Source organism: Pteropus medius, unplaced genomic scaffold (genome assembly GCF_902729225.1).
Source record: "Pteropus medius unplaced genomic scaffold, Ma_sr-lr_union100, whole genome shotgun sequence".
Lineage (NCBI taxonomy): Eukaryota > Metazoa > Chordata > Mammalia > Chiroptera > Pteropodidae > Pteropus > Pteropus medius.
The window spans coordinates 5,967,871-5,981,519 of record NW_024340701.1 but is presented as its reverse complement, the minus strand read 5'-3'; the positions used below and the strand labels follow the sequence as shown (position 1 = coordinate 5,981,519).

Genomic DNA, 13,649 nt, shown 5'->3' with positions numbered 1-13,649 from the left:
TGTATTTCTCTCTATAATGGTACATAAAACTTACAAGCTATCATTAAAAACCAGGCCTGTTAGGTTTTCTTTCCCTCAAAGTCAAGAGGAGACTCAGTAAAAGTTGTTACTTAATAATCATGTCAGTGACTGTCTCTCACACTGGTATTTAGGCTTTTATATCAGGAAGCATGGAAAGTTACTTTGCTATACGGACCGGCTTTGATTGCTATTTATTCATTCAGCAGATATAATCAGAGTATAAGCTGGTGTGCTAGTTTTATAATATCATTGGCATCAGTTAAAATAAATACTATAATTTCAGTTCCAAAAACTTCCTTAGTATTACTTCTTTAAGTCCCAGTTGGCATTACATTTCTCTTTTCAAATACATTTGTTTTACTTAGAAATTTTAAGTTGAGCTCTGCATTATCCTTTGACATTTGATTGTTATGTCTAATTTCTTGATGATTAGAAATGGATGACATTGATAGCCATGAGTCAGAGTGGAAAATAAATATCCCAAAACACTTTTCACATCCCTTTCACTTGTCTGCCAAGTCTTTCGGCTGGACTCTTAAAAAGAGCCTGGTACCAGAAAGAGAAAGTTCAGTTGTCCTCCTAAATGTACAGTTTGTTTGACTATGATTAAAAACTAAAATAGAAAGTTCAATAGCAGGAATCTCTGGCTTCTGATAAAGTCTCACTCTTTGTAGCCACTCACCTTTGCCACTTGATCCAGATTTTTCCATGGCTTATTTGAAAGTGGCAGGATCTTTTTTTTTAGCAGAAAGCTGTATATCTATCTGTATCTATCTCTCTCTCTCCCTTCCTCCTTCCCCCTATCCCCCATACACAAGCACATGTTTCCTCCAAGGGGAAGAATGCTGAAACTATTTTTAGATAACAGAAAATGGAAATCTAGCATTTCTTGATATTAAGTACTAGGATATTTAAGGGTTAGAATACTATGCATCCTAAATGCAACCTGTCATCCTGGAATAGGAAAAGGACATTAATGGGAAAACTAGTGAACTCCAAATAAAGTCTATAGTTTATATTTTTGTACCAGTATTAATTCCTTAATTTTAATAGGTGTACCATCGTTATATTAGATGTTAGCATTAGAGGAAGCTGGGTGAAGGGTATATGGGAACCCTGTATTATATCTTCAACTGTTCTAGGAATCTAAAATTCTTTCAAAAAGAAAATTAAAATATTGATGATTAGAAATGGATGACATTTTGCTCTATACAAGTAGCAAAATTATAAGGAGAGGAAAAGAAATGAATACCACCAAAGTCAAGATAATGATTACTTCTACAGAGGAGGGAGTGAGATTATGGTTGGAGAGTACATGAAGACTCCTGAGGAGTCGACAGTATCTTGGGAGGTGATTACATGTGTTCACTTGATACTTATTTGTTAAACTGTACATATGTCTCATACTTTTATGAATGGATATTATGTTTCACAATAAAAGATTAGAAAATGATATGTATCATTTTGATTTAATAAAATTGCATATCAGTTAGGGAAAACTGTTCCCAATGCCTTATATTCCTTAATGAACTTAGAGTTCGTAAAGAATATTTTCTTTGGTATGGCAATGAGGTTTCAGCTATGAAGTGTTACTTCTCTCAGTCATGGCTTTGTGTAATTTGTTTAGGTGGAAGCATTGACACACAATGATCCTTTTGCTCCTGGTGGAACAGTTGTTGTTGCAGCTAGTGATTCGGGTAAGGAAATAATTTATCCAATTCTTTGAACAGTAAACGTTACCCTTTTTTTTAACTTTTTTTTTTTTGGTCTCCAAATGTATTTGTCCTATTTAGTATGGTTTTAAAATCATTGCATTATTATATCCAATTGTAATCTACCAATGATAAAAACGATCATAAGTGTTTATATTTCACTTTCTACTTTTCTTGTTATTCATTATCTCAATACTATTCAGGTTAAAGATCTTTCTAGAACATGTATGGAATAGTCAGTATCGTAGAACAAATAAAAAATTGTTTTTTTCCTTTATAAAAGCAGTGTTGCTGGGCAGTTTCAAAGTCAGCATCGACTGTGTATCTTGGTCTAAATTTTAAAATTAGTGGCTTCCAATAGGTAATGATAATAGCTTTGCAAATAGTGGATAGGTTCTTTTAATAATGCAGACAGAGAAAAGTGTTATTCTAGCATCCAGTTTTCATGCTTTATTTTCCATTTATCCTTTTAATAACATTTTAAGTAATATTCCCATTTTAAAGATCAGGAAACTGAGGACTAGAGCATTAAGTTAATCAAGTTTATACAGTTTACTAGATTTGAACCACATATCAGTTTGCTTCTGAATCCATGTCCATTGATCTTTCCATTGTATTATCCTGCCTCTTTACTTATATACTATGTAAATGAAAAAAATTAAATTCTTGGAACCCCAAATTTGACGACAGGTACTGGGAGGATAGAGGAAGCAATCAAATGAAAAATGTTAAGGAAAGAAATGAAAGCGTTTTAGTAAGAAACTTGGAAAAGGTCCGTGGAAGGACTCTTTGGGGTTGAGGGAGATAACTCCAGATTTTAACCTCACTGGGCTCTTATTCCAACAATAGCAACAAAAAATGATTAGGGAAGACGCAGGTTATTTAAAGCAACCACAGTGGTGACTTTGGAGATCATCAAGTACATCAGCTTTTCGGTCTCGGGATCCCTTTACACTTTTAAAAGTTAATGAGGACCCTCAGAGCTTTTGTTTATATGGGTCATATGACAGCATTTACCATATTAGAAATTAAAAGTGAAAAATTTTAAACTTTAACATTTATTTAAGAACAATAATAAACCCATTACCTGTCAATATAAAAAACAGTTTTTAAAGAAAAGTAACTCCAAAAAACTGTGAGAAAAGTACCATTATTTATATATTTTTGCAAAGTTATTTCAATATCTGGTTTAACGGAAGAAAGCTGGGTCCTCATATCTACTTCTGCTGCACTGTTCAGTTTGCTGCACTATGTTGTTTTGCTTGATATGTGAAATGAAAGAGATCTGGCCTGCCTAGTTATGTAGTTGGAAAAGGGAGGAGTATTTCAATAACCTTTTCAGATTATTGTGGATATTCTTCTTTGATACTATATCAGAATTCAACAGATTTTAGTTTCTTCAAAGTTAGTTACAGTATGGAATATGAAACTATCAGTGAACTTTTCATGCTCTGTTAAATTAAAATACATGGGTTCATTTTGCACATTGAATGAATCTTATATGATTTTGTAACATACATTGATCATTGGAAAGTATTGGTTCACTGAGCCTAGACTTCTTCCAAATGTTGACACATTTCGTTATAAATACTTTTTAAATTTATTACTATCACCACTCATCAGAGACTAAGAATTGGTATAATGTTAAGTTTATGAGCCAGATATAACTTTTCAAGATTCTAATTTTTACTCGAAAGCTTGGATTTTTATCATCTGCAACAAATACTATCAGTTGTTTTCCATAAAATGATAGGCTCGCTTTGTTTCCTTTAGAGGAGGTGTTGCCAACTACCAAAATCTGAATAACTTTTTTTTGTCACTTCTTTCAAGTAAAAATGGGATTCCATTAAAAAAGCAGGTAGTTCAACGTTTTTCTCAGACCGTCGTGGAAATGCTTTTCCTCCTGATAACCGTCATACTTCCATACTCAGCAGAAGTGCTTTATGTGCATTTCCCATTTTGTCATTCATAATTTTAAAAAGATGTGTAAAGGGTCATTAATTTTTATTAAAACTAATAATTTTTCTTGATTCACCAAGGACAGGCATTCTTAAGTGCAACTGACCTTTTTTTTAACCTCCGCAAGGGTGTGATGGTGAGGAGTAAAATGGCTCCCAACTAGTCGTTTGGTGCCACTGCCTCAATTCCCACCAATGGTTTTACCCACCATTGGTTTTACAGCATTGTTGCAAGTACCATCACAATGAGGAGGATAAATAACATCTTTACATTCTGGAAATAGTTTTGACCTTATAGACCTACCTAAAGGGGTCTTGGGACCTCTGGGGTTCATGGCCTACACTTAAGAGAACTGCTGCTCTAATACGTTATAAAAGATTTTCCTTTTGCCCTATATTGTGCTGGTCTCTGTTCCCTCAGGACAGCTTGCTCCCAGGAGTTATCTGGGACAGATGTCTCCTTTTATTCAAAACAGGAGCAAGAGAATAATCTCAATGTCCTGAAGAAAAAGCTGAAGAGTAGAGGCTATTTTTTTAGTTCTGTTTTTAGCTTGATGCTTCTGCTTTTCTCACAGTGCACACTTCCTGTGGTGATGGTGCCCAGTTCTGTGCCTTCGACTACAGCCTATTTCCGACGACTCCTAGGTTTAATCCTCTAGTTCTGTACTCTTTCCATAGCCTCCAGTACCTTCAAGTTACCTGCTGGGTATTTCCCCTTAGGTGTCAAGGTCAACAGTACTTAAAATTGAAATAATCATCTTTTCTAATTAGTCTCTCCTTCAAAGTGTAGTATAAACAAAAACAAAATGCAAATCTTTACCTCCTCCTACATTCTACTTTCTGTACTAATGACAGTATTATTGGTCCTCAGCCAATCATCCCAGATTTCTCTATCATTCCTCACCTCCAGTAAATTGCCAAGTCCTATCAGTTTAACCCCCAAATAGTCTGTCTCCTTCTGCTCAGCTTTGTTTGAGCTCTCATCATGTTTTACCTGGACTGTGATATTAAATTGCCTCCAGTCTCTTTATCTGCCAAGCCATTAATACATGACTTCCAGAATTGTCTTTCTTAACATTTGCTCATACTGCTAACCACAAATCTAAGTCATTAGCCCTGTGTTCCAAATGTATATGAGCATAATGTTTATTATTATATATAATATGTTATTCATATTGCATGTGTATACATTGGGTAGTCTTTTACTTAATGTGTCACAGTTATATGTCTGAAAGTAAAGTTGTCTACCCTATGAATTATAAAACAATACTAAACATCTGGATATCCCATGTCTGTTAATAGTATTACCATCTACTCAGTTGCCTAAGCAGAGACCTGGGAGCTATTCTAGGTTGTATCCCCACTCTCCTACCCCAGAGCTTCTGTGACATAGCAGAGGCTTACCAGTTGACTTCTGAAGAAGTAAATAAATGGTTTGTTTCAAATCTGCTGCATTGTCGTAAGATTTCGAATTGAATGGAAACATAAACAGTCCAGAGAGGTTGTCATGATTAAGACATGAGTATTCAAGTCCAACTGCCTGAACTTATTCAGATAAAATTGATAGTTCCTTAGGTTTTTTTAGTCTCAGTTTCCTAAACTATAAAATGAGGTTAATAATTATACCTTGTGGGTTTGTTGGGTAGATTAAATGAGAAAATATGTTAAAGTATTTATCGTGGTTTCTATCCTAGTAAATGGTAGCTACTATTTTTGTTATTATTATTATAATTATTACTACTTTTTAGTTTGATGGTTTCTAAATGCAGACTAGTGTTACTTGTAATATACTTTTTGTTAGTTTAAAGTGAAATAAGGACAATGGAGAGAGAGAGAGACACCAACTCTCCTTTCCCAGAAAGGATTCTTTTAGTCAGAGATTGTTTTTTCATCTTAGTTTTTGAAGTTCTTTTGTTTGTGAAATGAAAGGTGGACTTTTTTTTTAGTTCTTATGGTTAAGTTGGCAAGTCCGTGTTTTCCCCTAACTTATGTATGTATATATGTGGGTCTTAATGTATCGACTTAGGTAGTTTACTTGTTCATAAAATTTCAGTATCTGGAAGCCACCGAGACTGAGAGAGATGGCATTACATACCCAAGGTTACAAACACAGGACATTTGCCCTCCTTGTGCACACCTCTTATATCTCTGTCCTTTTTCACCAAGAAATTTAGTGTTTAACCAGCAAAATATCAGTCTCACAGAACAGAAGAATTGTAACGTTTCAAAATAAAAACATAAAGGCAAATTTTTGTTCTTAAAAATTAAATGATAAATCACTCCACTCTTACCTCTAAAATATAGTAGTTATGACAGAGATGAAGGCTACTAAATATTTTTAATATTTTGTCTAATGTTGGGGTCTTTTTAGCATTTCCTACTGGTGGATAGACACATTGCAAATTAAGAAAGAAAACTAAAGAAAGCAAATTCAGGTTACTGAGTTTCTACATATACTTTATTTTGACTTATAAAAGTTCTTTTTCCACTTCATTATAAATGAGATTAGTTTGGGTGCCAGAAAATTTTTTGCATGGAATATTTTACTAACTCCCGACTGAGAAAATGCAGAATCTTTCCAACTCTTAATTAAGGCTTTATAACATCCTGACCATATAGAAAGGAGCTCCTGGCACCCCCAGAGTATCATCGACGCCAGCAGTAGTAAAATGCCAAGTCAGTAGGTCTTTGTTTTTATAGGCGATGACTCAGGCTAAGCACACTTCATATATTTTACGATTCTCAGCTCCTGCTTTTTTTATGTTTCTTCTCTAATTTTCTCTATTTTCACCAACCACAGGCCATGACTGTCTGTCTCTTTGAGGCCACTTAATTTTTTAATGGAAAAGTGTGTGTATGAGCAGGTGTTTATAGTGTGTGTGTGTGTGTGTGTGTGTGTGTGTGTGTCTTCTCCCACATCCTTTCTGTCCACCAGTAAAAGAAAGTGAAAACTTTTTAGTAAAGTCTTTTATTTGCTTCTTCCTCATAAACGTAGATGTTGCTTCTCCTTCGCTTTCTTTGAATTTTAACATGTATTGTGTAACAATTATGTACATGCATATGACGTAGTTCAAGCATGGATTCCTTGAAGGCAGGTGTCATGTCTTATTCCTCTCTGAATCTCTAGTGCTTAGCCTTGAACATATTAGATGCTTCGTAAATGCGAGTGGTTGAGTGGGTCAGTGAGTGAGTGAGTGAGTGAATGAGTGAATGAGTGAATGAGTGAATGAATGAATTAGAGACCAACTTGAGAAAATGGATCCTTTATAAATGACCAGCATCTACACCTCAGATTACTCATGAGTATCTTTGAAGGTTTTCTGTGAGCTTGAGCTTGAGTGTCTTGTGGGTCATAAATGGATCACAGGGGGAAAAAAGTTTTCTTCCTCCTCCCAGGATTCTCTGGTTAGATAGCTGTTCAGTGGGGATTAATTTTTATTCATTTCTTTCACAACGCACACTTCATATTTCAGTCAAACCTGACCTAACTCAGCACAGTTGCCCCATGTGTAATGACTTCTTGTAAAAGCTATGGGACAGTGGCAGAGAAAAAGCATGAAGCAGATTTTTCAGTCCCTTCAGTGACGAGTGCAACTCCTTTTCCGTCATCACCCTTCTACCAGTCAGGAGAGCAGCTGCACCCTGATTGTACCTCAGCTACTGTGGCATTGAGAGTAACAGGAAGAGGAGAAAGAAAGGAAAGCCTAAAACAACACCCATGAATAGACTGGGCCCCAGGCTGTGGAACTCAGCAGATATGTAGTAATAAAATATCATCTTTTATAGCTAAAGCTATAGGATTTCCTGTAACTTCTTCAGCATCCTCTCTGGGCTCGGAGTTGTTGGTGTATCTCTAAAGGACTGATTTTTCTCTATGCTTTTACCTACCCTTCTGTATTTCGTCCACCCCATGAATGTCTTGATGACAAAGTAAACAAAAACAATGCATATCTTTCTTGCCCCTCTTCTGTTTATGTCCATGGTATAGTCATTTTTAGAGGTAAAGGCACACTACACAAATTTAAATGGGTGGATGGGCACACTTGAGTCCTAAAACTGATATGACATAAAGATGAAGAGTTGAGAAAGGACAAGAATTTTTCTGTGCCTCTTTACTTACTCTGTCTTGCCCTCTCTTTTGTAATTCTCTTTCCCCTCCTTCCTTTGTTTCTTTCTGCTTTCCTATATCGAACAGCAATTCCTATAAACATTCTTTTGCTTTATTGGTAGCCTTTATGCCTGAACAGGTGCAGCCTATCTTAAAGTAGATCAGCTTATTCTAGTGGAAATGTTAGTCCATGTGGTAAGTGCACTGTGATGGAACAGATGATATCTCATGCCTATGGAGCAGCGGTTAAATAATTGCTTTTGCTATTACTGTGCTTTCTGCCTGGAATAGATTTCTCTCTTCCACCTTCATCTACTTGGCAAATTCTGTTTCTTATTTAAAAGACCTAGCACGAATTTAATGGCTTCTTCGATACTTTTCCTGATTCTCTCAAAAGTTAGTGACTCCTACTACAGGTTTTTCATACCTCTCTAATAGCTCATTTAAGATTATTTTGCTTTAGTTTATTTATATGTCTCTCACTAGACTGTGAGCTTTCCACAGGTAGAAACTGTATTTTCTTATTTTCTTGGATTTGATACATGGTCAACAAATGTTTTTTTAACCATTCATTTTTCATTGGATAAGCATTATTCCCTGTTTTTAGGGACCTTACAAATCTAGTAAGGGTGATATATCAGTCAATGGATAACTATAGTACAAACTAGAATATACTCAGTGCCACAAAGAAGGAAGAAATCACGTCTTGCTACGGGAATTAGAGATGCCTAGGTTATTCCAAGCTTTGTGGATGAGGTAGCATTTAAAATGGGCCTTGAAGGATGAGTGTGAAATGCGGAATTAATAGAGTCTAGCTTATATTACTTCTTGATGTCTTTATTAGAAATAGTTTAAGTGCTGCATGGGAGGTATATTATTTGACATGTATTCCAAGTCTTAAATACTTTACCTAGAGTTAGTTTACCTGTTTTTGATCTTAAATCATTTACCAGTTGATTTGTATAAAAGATTATACCTATATTGTGGGAATATCAATGTGCTCACTGTCTTTGTGGACTTTAGTCCAATTCAGGAACTAATATTTGGGATTTAGATATTTTTCATCTGTCTGAAACGTTACCAACCAAAATAGAACATAAAAATTTGATGTCTTTCTTTCCTGTTACACTGATTTCTTTATTTATTTTAGCCACAGACCCATTTGCGTCTGTTTTTGGAAATGAATCATTTGAAGGTGGATTTGCTGACTTCAGCACATTGTCAAAGGTAATCCACAGTGATTAGTGGGACGGTAAAATATACTGTTTCTACGATAGGAGCAATCCTTCTTTTCAGTTATATAACCCTCTCACAGACACTGCAACTTGATTTCAATAAATTACAACAAATGTTGATTTCAGATAGAAATGAAAGATAAGATGTAATCAAGGCAGGCATATTTCTATACATAAAGACACTGGTGACGGTACAGGTAATTATAATTTTCTACTGATAATTTTGTTCAATGGCTTTATTTTTAAGAATCTTTTTAAACATATTTCTTTCAATTGAACTACATTTTCCCCCCTGTTGACTGGGTCATTAGCTGTGAAATCTGGGCATTCATTTCATCCCCTCTGCATTGATTAATTGATTTTTGTTCTGAAGCTGTTGTGGTTAGTATGAAGATAATTAATACACATAGTCCAGCACTATATGTCTACTACCTGTTTCCCAATATAGCTCTAGGATTAATTGAAGCCAAAAGAGTAAAATTAAAGTATATGTCAAATTGTCTATGTCATCGGTTCTCAATTAGGTGTAATTTTCTCTGCTATCCCCATCCCTGGAAACATTTGGCAATATCTAGAGATATTTTTAGTTGTCACAGATAGGGAGGCAGACTATTCATATATAGTAGATAGAGAACAGGGATGCTGTTAAACATCTTTTAAATACACTACGCAGTCCCCTACACCATAGAATTATGGCCAGCCAAAATGCAGTAGTGCTACTGTAGAGAAACACTGGCCTAAATAGATCTAAAATTGTAATGCCTGATTCATTATAGAAAAGTGAATCTTTTATTATTCCACATATTAGAACGGCAGGATCTTCAGACCTACATTAAGACTTATTCATGTATACCAACAATAATTGAAAAATAAATTATTTAAAAAAAAAAAAAGACTTATTCCATGGGATCAGTTTGCTTTAAAAAGCTGACTTTCAGGTTGTCTTTAATGTTTTTCAAGATGCCATTATCTTTGCCAGTAGTATTAACTCTTTCCTATATTTAAGTGTACTGGGAAGTGAGGAGTTGTGTGTGTTTTTTTTTTCTTTGTCATTCTGGTCAGATGTTCATTTGAGGGAAGACATATAGTCCCTTTAAAATGGCCGCAGGTGGTTTTGTATTGCCTGAAGCTTGACAGACCTTTGATCCAGAGTTAGCTTGTTCTAGTATGATCTAAGTAGTGATATTAGGATCACTACTCATATAGAACAATTTTTTTTTTTAATTCTCCCTTTTGGCCCTGAATGCAGAGGTTAAACTGTCAGTGCTCTTAGAATTGAAATCAGTAAAGCTACATTATATTGAAGACCATTCTTCCAAATGCTACATGACCATATACACTTCGGTTGGTATAATATATATAACCATGCATAAACCTTTCTTTTCAAAGGTCAACAGCGAAGATCCTTTTAGTTCAGCCGCATCAAGTACTGTCAGCAGTGTGATTGTTACAAAAAATGTGCCTGAGGAAGCATCAGTCAAAAGTGAAGATATACCCCCAGCACTGCCACCAAAGGTCGGAACTCCAACAAGACCCTGCCCACCACCACCTGGTATGAGAGTTGGTATTTTTGCCAAATCAACTAGATGCTTTTTCTCCCTAAGTTATTGTGTGAGCGTTATTTATAGACTTATCTAAAGGACCCTAAACAAAACAAGTGAAAAAACACGGCAGAAGCCTGCCGCTATCATCTGTTGTGGTCCCAGTACAAAATTGCAGAAATGTGCGTAGGAGGCCAGCATGCATAACTGTCGTGAACTGCTTTTCCCGGCAAGAGCAAATTTCCTTTTCAATCATTTTAGAGAGGCAGTAAAGGAAAAATGAAAGTATCGATGAAGTCCCTTGGTTTTTGGAAGTTCGTTAATTGCCATTTCAACAATAGTTTCCTGCACTTTGGTCTTTTAATTAATTCCTAGAAGAGGAGATTAGTTTGAAGTCCCATTCTTTTCTTGCCAAATGAAGTCTTTCTTAAATCCTTTAACGTGAATGAAGTCTTTCTTAAATCCTTTAACATGAGAATATATGGCTTTTTTGGCATCCAGAATTTAGCAATATAGTGATTTTAAAGAAAGTATTATTTTTCTTGAAGAAAAATATTTTACCTCACATAAGAAGAGGCTCCTTTATAAAAGTGATTTTCTTGGTCCAGGAACAAATTCTTAATTTTTTGTGTTTTTTAATTTTTTTTATTTCAAGCACTATACAAAGGAAAGGGTTTTTTGTTTTTAATTAAGGTAATAAAGTTCATGAAAAGTGGCTAAAAAGGCAATCCCCTGAGCAGTTGTGGTGCTATGAGGCTGTTATAAGAGAAGACACATTGTTCTTTTAATCATATATCATTCCTTGGTAAATTTTCAGCCACAGTAGATAATAGATTACTATTCTTGCCTTTTCATGATAACCTCCCCATGATATTTCTTGGGCAGATTATTTTTTCTTCTTTAACTTAAATTGCAGGTACAATGGTTAGTACTCAATTATCTGTTGAAAATCAGTTAAATGATTCTATCTTTTAAGGAAAAGTAGGCTATATCATATATTGTGAGAGGGCAAAGTCAGAATATATTAAACAAGAGTCAGTTTGCTCATTTAATTTTTACACCTGTATGATGCCAATAGTGAAGTATATTTTTTATGTCTTACGTAAAAGAATATACTAGTGCTTGTAACTAAATCTAAGAATCTTCAACAAAATGGGTATGTATCACTATAGAAAAGTCAAAGAAAGGAAAATGGTTTGTTGGAAAGAGTACTGGACTGGGAGCTTAAAGGTTTGGGTTCTAATTCTGAATATACTCTGACTAGCTCTGTGACCGTGAGTGTGTAGTTTCTGAGCCTCAGCTGTCCGAGCTGTTAGATAGTGGCAGCAATTCTAATTTCGCCTACCTGCACAGGGCTGTTGGGAGAATTCATTGAGATGTGAAATATGAACATCTTTTGTAAGCTGTTACAGTGATGGAGAGAATCTGTTGTTATGATTGCTGTAACAACTTAACACATTTTAGGAAACATATATTTGAAGATATTTTAACAATTTATTTTATTTTCCTTCAAAAAATACTAAGTATAAGACTTTAAAATTTGAGAACTTGTTTGCAAATGAGCAATAGTATGCTATCGTTTGGTCAAAAATTAGTTTATCAGCAACCACAAAGATTTAGGCCCTGAGCTTCAAAACGTTCTCTTTATTCTTCAGTTTGATATATTGTATATGGCAAAAATTAGGTGGAGTTTGCCAAGGTAATTTTTAATTTCATGTTCCCAGATGTTGTATATAGATCAAGCAAAAAATCAGAATATTGGTATTTTTCAAAGGTCATTTGCCCTTGCTGCCACTAGTAACTGTATCAGATTGAGGTTATAAAAGCAGAGACCATTTATGTCTGTATTCTTTGTCATGCTCCTGTTATATCCTTTCCTCTCTTTTCTTGGAAACATGTTGTTTTGGGGAAGAAAATGTTTACGCCCTGGGCAAAAATAGGATACCTGGCCCACCCTCTTCCCCTTTGCTATTTTTTCATTTAGACACATAGAGCTGAAATGTATTTGAGAGGTCACTGTGTATGTGTGTTTGTGAAAAATTTGAGGCTAGACTGTTGATGTGGCCATTTAAGACCATATTAAGAATGTATTTTAGGCACTCACTCCCATCCCCCATCCCCAGTTCTTTAATGCTCCGTGTTCATGTTTTTGTGTGTTTGTGTTTGCCATATTTGCTGGTTGAGTTAATTATAATGATTTTGATCCAGGGAAAAGACCTATCAACAAATTGGATTCTTCTGATCCCTTTAAACTGAATGATCCATTTCAGCCTTTCCCAGGCAATGATAGCCCCAAAGAAAAAGATCCTGATATGTTTTGCGATCCATTCACTTCTACCGCTACTACCACTGCCAATAAAGAGGCTGACCCAAGCAATTTTGCTAACTTCAGTGCTGTAAGTACTGTGAATGGGCTGTTTGGGGGAAAATTTTTCCATTTACAGTTTGAAGAGTTTTCAAAGATTGCTTTGGAATCTGTCAAACTTGCATCATTCCGACTAAATTTACCAACATACTAAAAATGATCTTTATTCTTCCCCCAACCGAAACCTCTGTTTGCTTCTGTTACGATGGTTCTAAAATTATTCCATTACACAAATGATTTTAGTAGTCTTAGTTCTTTGATATGTACCAGTTTTGTAAACCCTTCTTCTTGGTAAACAATATAAATAAAATCTTTACAGGTATTATTTCACAAATTGTTATGGATGATGGGCCTTTAGTCATTTGCTGTCTGCCCACTAGATGAATAACGCCAATAATGAGCTTGTGTATTTGTTATTGTGTATGTGTGTTTGTGTATAAAGCTTTGGTGATTTCTGGAGACCAGTTAGCAACTATCCTATGAGAGAATCAGGTTAGGGACTTTTTGAATAGAAAATAAAACTCTGGTTTTATATAGTAGCATTTTTTAAATGTACATGTCAGCTTTGTGAAAGAAATACAGTTGTCAAGAGTTAACCAATCTTTAATTATTTAGAGGACTGTAATTTATTAGCCTTCTATGTTTACTCTGCATTCTCCCAGAGCTGACTAAAATAGGCAGACCAGTAAAAACAATGGAAGGATGCTGT

At 35.1% G+C, this 13,649-nt stretch overlaps 1 protein-coding gene across 4 annotated transcripts in view; it reads left to right on the top strand.

Moving 5' to 3' along the window:
* Positions 1 to 13,649, top strand: part of EPS15 (epidermal growth factor receptor pathway substrate 15) — a 110,109-nt gene that overhangs the window by 92,715 nt on the left and 3,745 nt on the right. For 3 of the 4 annotated variants that reach the window (XM_039885818.1, XM_039885808.1, XM_039885835.1), the window contains 4 exons: positions 1,649 to 1,718; positions 8,950 to 9,026; positions 10,424 to 10,586; positions 12,784 to 12,971. In XM_039885818.1, coding sequence (XP_039741752.1) covers positions 1,649 to 1,718; positions 8,950 to 9,026; positions 10,424 to 10,586; positions 12,784 to 12,971 — 498 coding nt within the window. The remainder of the gene's footprint in view (positions 1 to 1,648; positions 1,719 to 8,949; positions 9,027 to 10,423; positions 10,587 to 12,783; positions 12,972 to 13,649) is intronic. The other variant, XM_039885827.1, reaches the window with a different exon arrangement.